General features: G+C 36.2%; 2 protein-coding genes across 6 annotated transcripts in view; both read right to left on the bottom strand.

Annotated features, from left to right (window-relative positions):
- Nucleotides 1–1,116: 1,116 nt before the first annotated feature.
- zdhhc12 (zinc finger DHHC-type palmitoyltransferase 12) lies at nt 1,117–11,395 on the bottom strand. 2 transcript variants are annotated; one of them, XM_062959964.1, is made up of 5 exons: nt 11,196–11,395; nt 9,319–9,458; nt 9,059–9,166; nt 6,715–6,881; nt 1,117–2,888 (listed from the first exon to the last, which is right to left on the bottom strand). In XM_062959964.1, the coding sequence occupies exons 1-5, from the start codon at nt 11,263–11,265 to the stop codon at nt 2,579–2,581; spliced, it is 795 nt and encodes a 264-aa protein (XP_062816034.1). In that variant the 5' UTR covers nt 11,266–11,395; the 3' UTR covers nt 1,117–2,578. The 2 variants fall into 2 exon arrangements, with proteins under 2 accessions (XP_062816034.1, XP_062816035.1); XM_062959965.1 differs by having other exon boundaries at nt 9,059–9,148; nt 11,196–11,394.
- Nucleotides 11,396–12,959: 1,564 nt separating this feature from the next.
- The window catches only part of zer1 (zyg-11 related cell cycle regulator), a 244,875-nt gene continuing 242,441 nt past the window's right edge, over nt 12,960–15,393 (bottom strand). For all 4 annotated transcript variants that reach the window (XM_062959902.1, XM_062959903.1, XM_062959900.1 and 1 more), the window contains 2 exons: nt 15,000–15,102; nt 12,960–13,266 (listed from right to left, as the gene is read on the bottom strand). In XM_062959902.1, coding sequence (XP_062815972.1) covers nt 13,209–13,266; nt 15,000–15,102 — 161 coding nt within the window. In that variant the 3' untranslated portion in view covers nt 12,960–13,208. The remainder of the gene's footprint in view (nt 13,267–14,999; nt 15,103–15,393) is intronic.

The following is a 15,393-nucleotide window of genomic DNA, read 5'->3' as shown; positions in this document are numbered from 1 at the left end:
AATAATAATAATGGTCTCTGAACAGTTTTGTGCTCGATACCTTTACTGCGTGCTCGCATATATATAGTAATAATAATAATAATCTCTGAACAATGTTGTGCTCAATACCTTTACTGCGTGCTCACATATATAGATAGTAGTAGTAATAATAATACTAACAATGATGGTCTCTGAACAGTTTTGTGCTCAATACCTTTACTGCGCGCTCACATATATAGAAAGATAGTAATATAATAATAATAATAATGTCTCTGAACAATTTTGTGCTCAATACCTTTAATGCGCGCTCACATATATAGAAAGATAGTAATATAATAATAATAATGTCTGAACAATTTTGTGCTCAATACCTTTAATGCGCGCTCACATATATAGAAAGATAGTAATATAATAATAATAATAATAATGGTCTCTGAATAGTTTTGTGCTCAATACCTTTTCTGCGTGCTCACATATATAGAAAGATAGTAATATAATACTAATAATAATAATGGTCTCCGATGCTCAATACCTTTAATGCGTGCTCACATATATAGAAAGATAGTAATATAATAATAATAATACTAATAATAATGGTCTCTGAACAGTTTTGTGTTCAGTACCTTTACGGTGTGCTCGCATATATAGAAATATATTCTGAGGGTCATTCTATACACCATATTGGTCGTAATTGTGGGCAAACCACTCAGCCTTGGGCTTGGATGAATGAAAAGGGCCTCTGTCTTGACCCAAGTCTTCATTGTACTCTCGGGAAGAATAATGCATTATAATCGTAGGATTTTGGAGACAAAGCGTGTCTATTATCTTCCTATTTGTTAGTAGAAATGGTGCGATTGGGGCCAAAGCCCGCCTGGTAAATACAAATTAATCCTCCCATCACTCCGCTATTTTCGTTGTATTTTCCTCCCATTCTTCCCTTGATTTGAAAGTAATTGTCCTACTCCAGAAATGTTTTTTTTTTTGTGGCTGCTACATATTAGGTTGCATTGGTTGAGATTCTTTGAGATACTCACTGCTAAACGATTGCAAAATGTGCTATAGCAGGATGTCCCTGAAAACAAAGTTTGCACAATTTAATCAACATTCCCCATGTTTTTTTTTACATAATAAAACCAATTAAGAATTTTATTTATTTAATTAATTTTTTAAAAAATAAATTATTTACAGTATTTATATTCTGCCCTTCTTTCTTACCCTGAAGGGGACTCAGGGCGGATCACAATGCACATATACATGGCAAATTCAATGTCCTACGACATAGATACAGAGGCAATTTAACATGTTCCGGCTTCATGAGTACATAATACACACACACACACATCTATCTATCTATCTATCTATCTATTTGCATGTGCTTTTAAGACACTGTTAAATACTTGGGGATTTTATATATATATAGAAGTATTTTATAAATATATATATATACAAACACACACACGTGTGTGTGTTTGCATGTGCTTTTAAGGCACTGTTAGAAATTTGGGGAGAACATATCCATATCTTAACCTTGTGCATCAAATGAAATATTTAATCAAGATAGATAGATTTTTATTTATATATATATATATATATATATATATATATATATATATATATATATATATATATATATATGTTTGCATGTGATTTTAAGACTGTTAAATACTTGGGGATTTTATATATATATATATATATATTATATAAATACATATACACACGTGTGTGTGTTTACATGTGCTTTTAAGACACTTAAAACTAGGGGATTATATATATATATACACACACACACACACACACATGTGTATGTTTGCATGTGTTTTTAAGGCACTGTTAGAAATTTAGGGAGAACATATCCATATCTTAACCTTGTGCATCAAATGAAATATTTAATCAAGATAGATAGATTTTATATATATATATATATATATATATATATATATATATATATATATATTTGCATGTGGTTTTAAGACTGTTAAATACTTGGGGATTTTATATATATATATATATATATATATATATATACATACATACATACACACACACACACACACATACATACACACACACACACATGTGTATGTTTGCATGTGCTTTTAAGGCACTGTTAGAAACTCGAGAACATATCCATATCTTAACCTTGTGCATCAAATGAAACATTTAATCAAGCAATATGTGTGTGTGTGTGTGTTATACCCATATACCTCAGACATCAAATGAATCATTTAGTCAAGTAATAATAATAATAATAAAACTTTATTTGTATTCCGCCCTATCTCCCCAAGGGGACTCATATATACACACACACACACACATATATACATGTTTAAGGCACCATGTTAGAATCTTGGGGAGAACATATCCATGCATCAAACAAAACATTTAATCAAGTATTCTATATCTATATTTGCTTTTAAGGCACCATGTCAAAAGCTCGGGGAGAACACATCTGCGATTGTTTAAAAAATAATAATAAATAAATAAAAGTCTTGTTTTGAGCACGCAGGCACCCTTGGCGGTTGGGTGCAGAATTCCCAGAGTTTTATTCCAGGGACGCGGGAGGTAAAGCCCGTCCAGCAGGACGGAAGGCGATGCCGATTCAGACGGCGCTGGGGTGGAGGGCCTCCCAGCGGACACTCCTGCGGGCGCAGAAGAAGCCCCAGAGGTTGCGGAAGACCCCCCGGTCAAAGGGGTTCTCCTCCTCCGGGCAGCCGCGCAAGTAGGAGATGCGGTGGCGGGACATGAACTCCCAGGTGGTGGTGTTGCAGGCGGCCAGGTAGGCGTGCGAGGCCAGGAGCAGGGCCGCCACCACCGCACACACCAGCAGCACCAGGAAGCAGAGCAGCAGGAGAAGGTTCTGGCGGAGCCAAGGCCACGAGAAGGACGCGGGCAGTGGACCCAGGCCGGACCTGGAAGGAAGCACAGACGAGAGAAACAGATCTGGCTCTCACGTCACAACTCAGGTATGCCAAATAATAATAATCAGAAACTCCTCAAAGCACAGCAGACAAAAAACCAGTACAAGAAAACCGCACTACAAACTAGAGCAGAATCAGTACAAGAAAACCGCACTACAAACTAGAGCTGACATCTGGCACAACAAAACATTGCATGGAAAGTTCCTTGACAAAATTGAAGGAAAAGCTGAGAAGGAGAAGACCTGGCTCTGGCTCACGAATGGGACCCTGAAGAAGGAGACAGAAGGCCTGATCCTTGCAGCCCAGGAGAGCAAGACATCAGGACAAAGGCAATTCAGGCCAAAATCGAAAAATCAGCTGATGACCCAAAATGCAGACTATGCAAGGAAACCGATGAAACCATGGATCATATCCTCAGCTGCTGTAAGAAAATTGCACAGACAGACTACAAACAGAGGCACAACTATGTGGCTCAAAGGATTCATTGGAACTTATGCCTCAAGTCCCACCTCCCAGCAGCAAAGAACTGGTGGGATCACAAACCTGCAAAAGTCTTGGAAAATGAGCACGCAAAGATACTGTGGGACTGACAAAGTTCTGGAACACAACATACCAGACATCACAGTTGTGGAAAAGAAAAAGGTTTGGATCATTGATGTCGCCATCCCAGGTGAAAAACAACAGGAAAAACTCAGCCGCTATCAGGACCTCAAGATTGAACTGCAAAGACTCTGGCAGAAACCAGTGCAGGTGGTCCCAGTGGTGATCGGCGCATTGGGTGCCGTGCCAAAAGATCTCAGCCGGCATTTGGAAACAATAGACATTGACAAAATCACGATCTGCCAACTGCAAAAGGCCACCCTACTGGGATCTGCGCGCATCATCCGAAAATACATCACACAGTCCTAGACACTTGGGAAGTGGTCGACTTGTGATACGAAATCCAGCATATCTAAGTTGTTTGCTGTGTCATACAATAAAATAATAATTACACTACTAGCTGTGCCCGGCCACACGTTGCTGTGGCTGATGGGAATGCTTTGTTGGCCAGGTGGAATAGCAGTGAATAGCCTTGTAGCCTTAAAGCCTGAACCCTGGCTGTACCCCGGTGCCATTGTGGCCGAAGGGGTTGCTAGATGAAGGGTGTGGGGCCTACCCTTCCAACCAGCAACCAGGGTTGAAAACGGCTCTTCCTCGTTCTCTAATTTGGACTTCCTTTTCCAGGATTTTTGTTTGAAAGACATAGATTGGATGACTGTGTCTTTGGTGGCCAAATTTGGTGTGATTTGGTTCAGTGGTTTTGTTGTTTACTCAGTCCTACAAACGTACATTACATTTATATAGATATAGATGTAACATGATGTTTGTTCCTGGCTTATCAATGTCATTTCCTGATTGGTTCTATTATCAAAACACAGAAAAAGGGTATTAAACTACCAAAACAATTTAAAATAATAGTTATTATTATTATTATTATTATTATTACACTATGCAACTTGATGTTTGTTCCTGGTTTATCAATATCATTTCCTGATTGGTTCTATCATCAAAATACAGAAAAATGTATTAAACTACAAAAACCATTTTAAATAACAATTATTATTATTATTATTACACTATGCAACATGATGTTTGTTCCTGGGTTATCAATGTCGTTTCCTGATTGGTTCTATCATCAAAATACAGAAAAATGTATTAAACTACGAAAACCATTTTAAATAACAATTATTATTATTATTATTACACTATGCAACATGATGTTTGTTCCTGGGTTATCAATGTCGTTTCCTGATTGGTTCTATCGTCAAAACACAGGAAAAGGGTATTAAACTACCAAAGCAATTTTAAATAATAATAAAATATAATAATAATAATAATTTTATTTTTGTATCCCATCACCATCTCCCTGAAGGGACTCGGGGCAGCTCACATGGGGACTAGCCCAGATGACAACAGATTAAAATTAAGCATAATAAATACATAAAACAATAACAACAATCAGTTAAAACAATGCAATTATAACAACAACTGGACATGCAGAGGATAAAAGTATAAACTCTGGAAGGGTTTCCTGAGGTTTATTATTATTACAGTAGAGTCTCACTAATCCAAGCTAAACGGGCCGGCAGAAGCTTGGATAAGCGAATATCTTGGATTATAAGGAGGGATTAAGGAAAAGCGTATTAAACATCAAATTAGGTTATGATTTTACAAATTAAGCACCAAAACTTCATGTTATACAACAAATTGGACAGAAAAAGTAGTTCAATACACAGTAATGTTATGTTGTAATTACTGTATTTACGAATTTTGCACCAAAATATCACGGTATATTGGAAACATTGACTACAAAAATGGCTTGGATTATCCAGAGGCTTGGATAAGCGAGGCTTGGATTAGTGAGACTCTAGTGTATTATTATTATTATTGCTGAACACGATGATTTTTGCTCCTGGGTTATAAATGTCATTCCTAACTTGGGTTATCGGGTCTGTGTGCCAAGTGTGGTCCAATTCCATCTTTGGTGGAGTTCAGGGTGCTTACTGATTACAGGTGAACTATACATCCCAAAATGTTGAGGCCAAACCCACCAGTATCCAGATGTGGGCATATCGGGTCTGCATGCCAAGTGTGGTCCAGATCCATCATGGTTTGGGTTCGTAGTGCGCTCTGGATAGAGATGAACTACAATTCACCGCCCATGGGAGAGGGCCTTTTCTGCTGTGGCCCCCCGTTTGTGGAACTCACTGCCCATCGAAATTAGGCAAGCCCCCACTCTTTTAGCCTTCAGGAAAGATTTAAAAACCTGGCTTTTCCGATGTGCTTTCGGAGAGTAACTATTATCTACCCTCTAGATCAGGGGTCCTCAAACTTTTATAGCAGAGGGCTGGTCCACAATCCTTCAGACTGTTGAGGGGCCAAATTATCATTTGGAGGGGAAAAAACAAACAAATTCCTATGCACACTGCACATGTCTTATTTGTAGTGCAAAACAACAACAACAATGAAAGAACAATACAATATTTAAAAATGAAAACAGTTGTAACCAGCATAAACCTATCAGGATTTCAATGGGAAGTGTGGGCCTGCTTCTGGCCAATGAGATAGTCAAATTAATTAGGATTGTTGTTGTTGTGCCTTCAAGTCATTTCAGACTTTGGGCGAGCCTAAGTCTAAAATTATTTATTCATTTACTACATTTATTTATTACATTTATATCCTGCCCTTCTCACCCTGAAGGGGACTCAGAGCAGCTGTATGTACAGACAATATATTATTAGCATAGCACAATATTAGCATTATATATTACTATATTGAACTATACCACTATACTGTAATATTACATGTAATATATAACATATAATTAATATTATTATATGGTATTAGTATTAGTATTATATTGTATAACAGTATGATATTATTATCAATATTATAAGTAAATACAATATATTATTAAAAATGATTTTAAAATATTATATTATAAAACTGAGGTCGAGGGCCAGGTAAATGACCTTGGAGGGCCGCATCTGGCCCCCGGGCCTTAGTTTGGGGACCCCTGCTATAGATTGTTTTTATCGTATGTCCCTGGTCTCCGTGATTGTATTCTTATCCTTTTCTCACCCCAAGTTTTAATTAAGTGTATATGATTATTTATTGTATTGTTTAATTGTATTGTGATATGTTGTTTTATATTTTGCTATATTGTACTGTTCTGGGCATGGCCCCATGTAAGCCGCCCCGAGTCCCCGTTGGGGAGATGGTGGCGGGATATAAATAAAGTTTTATTATTATTATTATTATTATGGGTTGGCCTTACCAGGAGGCTTCCATGGCCCACACGACGACCACGAGCTGGACGGCCAGGTAGAGGACGAAGAGCCGGTGGTTGCGCTCCCCGACGCAGTTCTCGATCCAAGGGCAGTGGTGGTCGTAGCGCCGGACGCAGTGGCGGCACTCGCGGCAGTGCTTGGCCCGCATGGGTTGCTGGGGAAAAAGCAGAGGAATCGGGAATAATAATAATAATAATAATAATAATAATAATAATAATAATAATAATAAATGTGTTTATTTCCTTGGAAAGAAGGATAAAGTGGGATATTAATAATAATAATAATAATAATAATAATAATAATAATAATAATAATAAATGTGTTTATTTCCTTGGAAAGAAGGATAAAGTGGGATATTAATAATAATAATAATAATAATAATAATAAATGTGTTTATTTCCTTGGAAGTAAGGATAAAGTGGGATATAAATAATAATAATAATAATAATAATAATAATAATAAATGTGTTTATTTCCTTGGAAGTAAGGATAAAGTGGGATATAAATAATAATAATAATAATAATAATAATAAATGTGTTTATTTCCTTGGAAGTAAGGATAAAGTGGGATATAAATAATAATAAGAATAAGAATAAATGTGTTTATTTCCTTGGAAGTAAGGATAAAGTGGGATATTAATAATAATAATAATAATAATTGTGTTTATTTCCTTGGAAGTAAGGATAAAGTGGGATATAAATAATAATAATAATAATAATAATAAATGTGTTTATTTCCTTGGAAGTAAGGATAAAGTGGGATATTAATAATAATAATAATAAATGTGTTTATTTCCTTGGAAAGAAGGATAAAGTGGGATAATAATAATAATAATAATAATAAATGTGTTTATTTCCTTGGAAGTAAGGATAAAGTGGGATATAAATAATAATAAGAATAAGAATAAATGTGTTTATTTCCTTGGAAGTAAGGATAAAGTGGGATATTAATAATAATAATAATAATAATTGTGTTTATTTCCTTGGAAGTAAGGATAAAGTGGGATATAAATAATAATAATAATAATAATAATAAATGTGTTTATTTCCTTGGAAGTAAGGATAAAGTGGGATATTAATAATAATAATAATAAATGTGTTTATTTCCTTGGAAAGAAGGATAAAGTGGGATAATAATAATAATAATAATAATAAATGTGTTTATTTCCTTGGAAGTAAAGATAAAGTGGGATATTAATAATAATAATAATAATTGTGTTTATTTCCTTGGAAGTAAAGATAAAGTGGGATATTAATAATAATAATAATAATAATTGTGTTTATTTCCTTGGAAGTAAGGATAAAGTGGGATATAAATAATAATAATAATAATAATAATAATAAATGTGTTTATTTCCTTGGAAGTAAGGATAAAGTGGGATATTAATAATAATAATAATAAATGTGTTTATTTCCTTGGAAAGAAGGATAAAGTGGGATAATAATAATAATAATAATAATAAATGTGTTTATTTCCTTGGAAGTAAAGATAAAGTGGGATATAAATAATAATAATAATAATAATAATAAATGTGTTTATTTCCTTGGAAGTAAGGATAAAGTGGGATATTAATAATAATAATAATAATAATAATAAATGTGTTTATTTCCTTGGAAGTAAGGATAAAGTGGGATATAAATAATAATAATAATAATAATAATAATAATAAATGTGTTTATTTCCTTGGAAGTAAGGATAAAGTGGGATATAAATAATAATAATAATAATAAATGTTTATTTCCTTGGAAGTAAGGATAAAGTGGGATATAAATAATAATAATAATAATAAATGTTTATTTCCTTGGAAGTAAGGATAAAGTGGGATATAAATAATAATAATAATAATACAGAAAGAAATAAGAGCCATTCCCTTCTTCATGTGTCCTAAATAATAATAATAATAATAATAATAATAATAAAATATAACTATAATAATGTGTTTATTTCCTTGGAAGTATGGATAAAGTGGGGTATAAATAATAATAATAATACAGAAAGAAATACGAGCCATTCCTTTCTTCATGTGTCTTATAATAATGATGATGATAATAATAATATAACTATAATAATGAGTTTATTTCCTTGGAAGTAAGAATAAAGTGGGGTATAAATAATAATAATACAGAAAGAAATAAGAGCCATTCCCTTCTTCATGTGTCTTATATAATAATAATAATGATGATGATGATGATAATATAACTATAATAATGTGTTTATTTCCTTGGAAGTAAGGATAAAGCAGGTTATAAATAACTATTATTATTCTAATAATAATAAAATGGTATTCAAAGCCTTTATGATGTGTATTTATGCAATAATTCCATGCTCACCTTGAGCAGGCAATATCCGCAGCGGCGGAGCCGAACTTCCGGAACGTCTTGCTGGAAGGCGAGGATTTCCTGTCCTTTGCTCCCCGATTCCTGTAAAGCGGAGGCAGGCTGTGTTTTGGACTTCAACTCCCACCATTCCTAACCGCCTACTACAGCTCCCAGAAGCCCCCAGCCTGCGAATGCAGGCTGGGGGCTTCTGGGAACTGTAGTAGGCGGTTAGGAATGGTGGGAGTTGAAGTCCAAAACACCTACGTACGTACCTTGGTGTGTTCGGGATGGCTGCGGACAAAGCCGGGGTCCATGAGCGAGACCACAAAATACAAGGCCACGGAAGAGAGGATCAGGCCCACAAAGCAGAGCGGGGCCAGGAGAGACCCCTCCTCGGCCTGGAGGCGCAGGTCTGGGAAGGAAGGAAAAAAAGGAGGTCAGAATCAATTTAATTTAATATTAGAATCAATTTAATCACTCCTTGGCTTTTAAAACATCCAGGCCTCACTGAAAGATACTATACCTCTCTGACTCCTGTTCTGCAATAACCTATTGTGTCGCCAGGTTCTGTGCGGCAGCAATTTCCATCAGACGGATGATGACTGACCCCGCAGAGCAATCTGTTATAACTGAAATGCTGCAAATGCTCCTTCCATCCCCCTCCCGAGCCTTTTAGTGAATCGATATTTACTATTAGCCGACCCTGCTAATAGTCTGCTTTTAATTTGTTTTCATCATAACATGTTTTTAACTTGTTCTTTTATTTGACTTTTATGGGAACTGCGATTCCCCTTTTCGGGCACCTGTGCCCATTTTTATATACAGTAGAGTCTCACTTATCCAAGCTAAATGGGCCGGCAGAAGCTTGGATAAGCGAATATCTTGGATAATAAGGAGGGATTAAGGAAAAGCCTATTAAACATCAAATTAGGTTCTGATTTTACAAATTAAGCCCCGAAACATGTTTTACAACACATTTGACAGAAAAAGTAGTTCAATACGCAGTAATGTTATGTTGTAATTACTGTATTTACGAATGTAGCACCAAAATATCACAATATATTGAAAACATTGACTACAAAAATGGCTTGGATAATCCAGAAACTTGGATAAGCGAGGCTTGGATAAGTGAGACTCTACTGTATTCTGGTCATAGACCGTAATAAATTGCTGACTGACTGACTGATACCAATACTAATATATTTATATTATATCTCTATATATAAAAAGGTAGTGTACATTTGTAGGACTGAGTAAACAACAAAACCACTGGACCAAACCACACCAAATTTGGCCACAAAAGACATTGTCGTCCAGTCTACGTCTTTCAAACAAAAAAACCTACAAAAATATTGTCCAAATTAGAGAATGTACGTTTGTAGGACTGAGTAAACAACAAAACCACTGGACCAACTCACACCAAATTTGTCCACAAAAGACAGAGTCGTCCAATCTACGTCTTTCAAACAAAACAAAAAAAACAGGAAAATAAAGTCCAAATTAGAGAACGAGGAAGAGCCGTTTTCCACCCTGGTTGCTGGTCAGAAGGGTAGGCCCCGCCCCCTTTATCTCCTAGCATCGTGATCTTTTCCAAGCTTTCCTGTCTTCTCATGATGTGGCCAAAATAGGGTTGTTGTATGTCTTTCGGGCTGTGTGGCCATGTTCCAGAAGCATTCTCTCCTGACGTTTCGCCCACATCTATGGCAGGCATCCTATGGATGCCTGCCATAGATGTGGGCGAAACGTCAGGAGAGAATGCTTCTGGAACATGGCCACACAGCCCGAAAGACATACAACAACCCTGTGATCCCGGCCATGAAAGCCTTCGACAACACAGTGGCCAAAATACTTGGTCTTTGCCTCCAATATTCTTTCCTGGAGGATGGGCTGGTTGGATCTTCTCGCACTCTCCTGCTGCCTTGCTATTAGCCTTGCTTCTTAAGGCCCAACAGCACAGTAGTCCAAAAGCGCCTCTCTTCCTTCTCCTTCTCTTTGTCAGCTGTCAATCAGTCTTGATGCACCTGGATCTGGACCAAACTTGGCACCGAGAAGCCCAGTGAACAATGGAACATACTGCAGTGGATCAAGGGAATGAATGGACCTTGGTTTTGGGCGTTGTCGTTCACCCGCATCCCACTCACTCGCTCACCTGTCGGGTGGAGGAAGAGGGCCGCTCCGATCCCCGCGCTCAGCCCGGCCTGCGCTGCCCGCAAACGCATCCTGGGCCCGGGCACGGGAAGCAGGAAAGCCCGAGGCTTCAGGGAGGCCTCCTCGCTTCTCACGCAGCCGCAGACTCAAGAAGCGTCCGCTCCCGCCGGCGCCGCCCCGAGAAATGAGCCAAGGCGGAAGTGGCGCGGACACGCCCCCTCGGCGCTGATTGGGCGGCGAGGCCCACAAGGGGGCGCGGCTTGGCTGGGAGTGCCTCCCATTGGCCGAGCGCGGCCCTCACAAAGGATTCAGCCCTCCCCAAAATCAGGACGCAGCCAGGCTTTGAAGCTGCGAGGGCATTCAATGCTCACCAACAGGCGAGAGTTCTTTTTCTCCCTGGACATTATTCCAGATGCATAAACCCCACTTGCCTCGTTCCCAACAAACCTCACAACCTCTGAGGATGCCTGCCACAGAGGAGGGCGAAATGTCAGGAGAGAATGCTTCCAGAACATGGCCAGACTAACTCAGAGCAGCCCAACTTTTCAATGTGTTTCAGTGGTTCCTAACTGGAATTTTTAAAATCCTGTTTATATTTAATGGTTTTAATATTTGTTTTTAAATGGCGATGCTGATGCTTTTATGTTAAGCTGCTTTGAGTCCCCTTTGAGGGAGATGAACAAATATAATAATAATAATAAAATAGTAAAGGTCATATAATAAAAATAATAAAATATGATGATGGTATAATACAAATAAATATAATTAAATAAAATATAATAACATAATATAAAGTATAGCAATAATTAAATAGAATAATTACATATTAATAGAATTATAGAATAATAATAATTTTATAGAATAATAATAATAATAATAATAATAATAATAATAATAATAATAATAATAATAATAATATACATCACACAGTCCTAGACACTTGGGAAGTGTTCGACTTGTGGTTTTGTGATACGAAATCGAGCATATCTATCTTGTTTGCTGTGTCATAATAATAATAATAATAACAACAACAACAACACTTGGGAAGTGTTCGACTTGTGGTTTTGTGATATGAAATCCAGCATATCTATCTTGTTTGCTGTGTCATAATAATAATAATAATAATAATAATAATATACATCACACAGTCCTAGACACTTGGGAAGCGTTTGTCTTGTGATTTTGTGATATGAAATCCAGCATGTCTATATTGTTTGCTGCGTAATAATAATAATAATAATAATATACATCACACAGTCCTAGACACTTGGGAAGCGTTTGTCTTGTGATTTTGTGATATGAAATCCAGCATGTCTATCTTGTTTGCCATGTCATAATAAATAATAATAATAATAATAATAATAATAATAATAATAATATACATCACACAGTCCTAGACACTTGGGAAGCGTTTGTCTTGTGATTTTGTGATATGAAATCCAGCATGTCTATCTTGTTTGCCATGTCATAAATAATAATAATAATAATAATAATAATAATAATAATAATACATCACACAGTCCTAGACACTTGGGAATAATAATAATAATAATAATTATTATTATTATTATTATTATCTCTCATGGAAGACAGAACCCAAGTCTAACCTATTGGGTTTATGAATGTATATCTTATTTTGTCGGCACCCAAATAATAGGTCTGTAGATTATAAAAAAAGTAAACGGGACGGGAGGAGGACGATGTTGACATCAGAACATGTACGAAGTGCCGCAAATTCCCCATAAAAACAGACAGACGCGGCGGGTCTTTTTTGGGTCTTCTTTTCTTTCTTTTTACACAGAAACCAAACGCAGACGAAGCGCGGCGAGAAGGGAGGGAGGGGGGGGGCTTGTGCAAATCGGGGCGCCGCGTGGCCCCCAAGGCCTCCCGAGCGGCGCACACGCTACACACACACGTGACGGGCCGCGGCGGCGCCACCGCCTCCTCCTCCTCCTCCGGCGGGCGAGAAAGTCCCATTAATTCTATGTACAAATCGGGAGGCAGGAGACCCGTCTTATCTGGAGGTGTCCATGTTCTCGTCCATAAAGTTATTGCAGTGCTCAATGACTTTCCTGGGAAAAGGGAGAGAAGGGGTGGAAGTGACAACCTCATAATAATAATAATAATAATAATAATAATAATAATAATAATAATAATATCCATATATCTATCTATCAAGGGTTGAGAATGACAACCCAACAATAATAATAATAATAATAATATCCATATATCTATCTATCTAGAGTTGAGAATGACAACCCAATAATAATAATAATATCCATATATCTATCTATTAAGGGTTGAGAATGACAACCCAATAATAATAATAATAATATCCATATATCTATCAAGGATTGAGAATGACAACCCAATAATAATAATAATAATAATAATAATAATAATAATAATAATATCCATATATCAAGGGTTGAGAATGACAACGCAATAATAATAATAATAATAATATCCATATATCTATCTATCTAGGGTTGAAAATAACAACCCAATAATAATAATAATATCCATATATCAAGGGTTGAGAATGACAACCCAATAATAATAATAATATCCATATATCTATCTATTAAGGGTTGAGAATGACAACCCAATAATAATAATAATAATATCCATATATCTATCAAGGATTGAGAATGACAACCCAATAATAATAATAATAATAATAATAATAATATCCATATATCAAGGGTTGAGAATGACAACGCAATAATAATAATAATAATAATATCCATATATCTATCTATCTAGGGTTGAAAATAACAACCCAATAATAATAATAATATCCATATATCAAGGGTTGAGAATGACAAACCAATAATAATAATAATAATAATATCCATATATCTATCAAGGGTTGAGAATGACAACCCAATTATTATTATTATTTTTATTATTATTATTATTATTATTATTATTATTATTATTATTATTATATCATCTATCTATCTATCTAGGGTTGGAAAAGACACCCTAATAATAATACTGTAATTATAATAATATCCATTTATCTATCTATCTAGAGTTGGAAATGACTATCTAATTATTATTATTATTATTATTATTATTATTATTATCATCATCATCTAGGGTTGGAAATGACAACCTAATAATAATAATAATAATAACAACAACAACAACTATATATCTATCTAGGGATGGAAATGACAACCTAATAATAATAATAATAATAATAATAATAATAATAATAATAACAACTATATATCTATCTATCTAGGGATGGAAATGACAACCTAATAATAATAATAACATGTATATATCTATCTTGGGATTGAAATGACAACCTAATAATAATAATAATATTTATATATCTATCTATCTAGGGATGGAAATGACAACCTAATAAATAATAATAATAACAATAATAATAATATCAATATACATATTTATCTATACAGATAATAAAAGTGAAAATCTGTATGTGTGTATGTGGCATGGATGTCCGCTCTACAGACAGCCTCCGGCCTCCACAAACTATCGTTCCCAGTGCTGAGGAGCCACCAAGTCACTCCCTCCCAGGACATTCTAGGTTACAGTGAGCACATCCCAGGGTTCCTTTCTCTCTCCATTTGCATGACCCCGCCCACCCAAGAGATATGGGATCATATGGTGATAACAATTCCATCCTAGATGTTGTGTGTTTCCTCCACCACAGGCATCCCAGTGTTCCTTACTCTCTCCATTGGTGTGGGATTTGCATGACCCCGCCCACCGCCTCTCCCTTAACCCTTTCCTACCCAGCCAATGCAACAACAGACGGGCCACTCACCGCCCCATGTCCTTGGTCTCCGGCCGGGAGGAAGCCATGGAAATCATGTCCCGCAAGAGGAGCAGCCCGCCCTCCTTGATCAGCAAAGGGCAGTACTTGTCGGCTGCAAAAGGAAAGCGAAAAGAGACAGGAAGGTGGCCATCTGTCAGGAGGGATCGGATTGTGTCTCCTTTTATGGCAGGAGAAAGGGGTTCGGCTGGATGGCCCAATCCAACCCTTCCAACTCTAGGATTCTATGACTCAATTAATAATAATAATAATAATAATAATAATAATAATAATAATGGTAAAGCATAGGTTGGGTGGCCATCCGTTGGGAGGGCTTTGATTGTGTCTCCCTTTGGGAAGAGGGGGATGGACTGGATGGCCTTTGGGGTCCCTTCCACCTCAAGGA

The sequence above is a fragment of the Anolis carolinensis genome, unplaced genomic scaffold (assembly GCF_035594765.1).
Source record: "Anolis carolinensis isolate JA03-04 unplaced genomic scaffold, rAnoCar3.1.pri scaffold_7, whole genome shotgun sequence".
Classification (NCBI taxonomy): domain Eukaryota; kingdom Metazoa; phylum Chordata; class Lepidosauria; order Squamata; family Dactyloidae; genus Anolis; species Anolis carolinensis.
This window is presented reverse-complemented; position numbering and strand designations above follow the sequence as displayed.

Bases quoted from the DNA above. Each gene is read 5' to 3' on its own strand.
- zdhhc12 (XM_062959964.1), bottom strand. From the start codon at position 11,265: ATGCGTTTGCGGGCAGCGCAGGCCGGGCTGAGCGCGGGGATCGGAGCG. The intron at 9,459-11,195 runs GTGAGCGAGTGA...CTTCCTTCCCAG, and splicing joins CCTCTTCCTCCACCCGACAG to ACCTGCGCCTCCAGGCCGAG. The intron at 2,889-6,714 runs GTAAGGCCAACC...GCTTCCTTCCAG, and splicing joins TGGGCCATGGAAGCCTCCTG to GTCCGGCCTGGGTCCACTGC.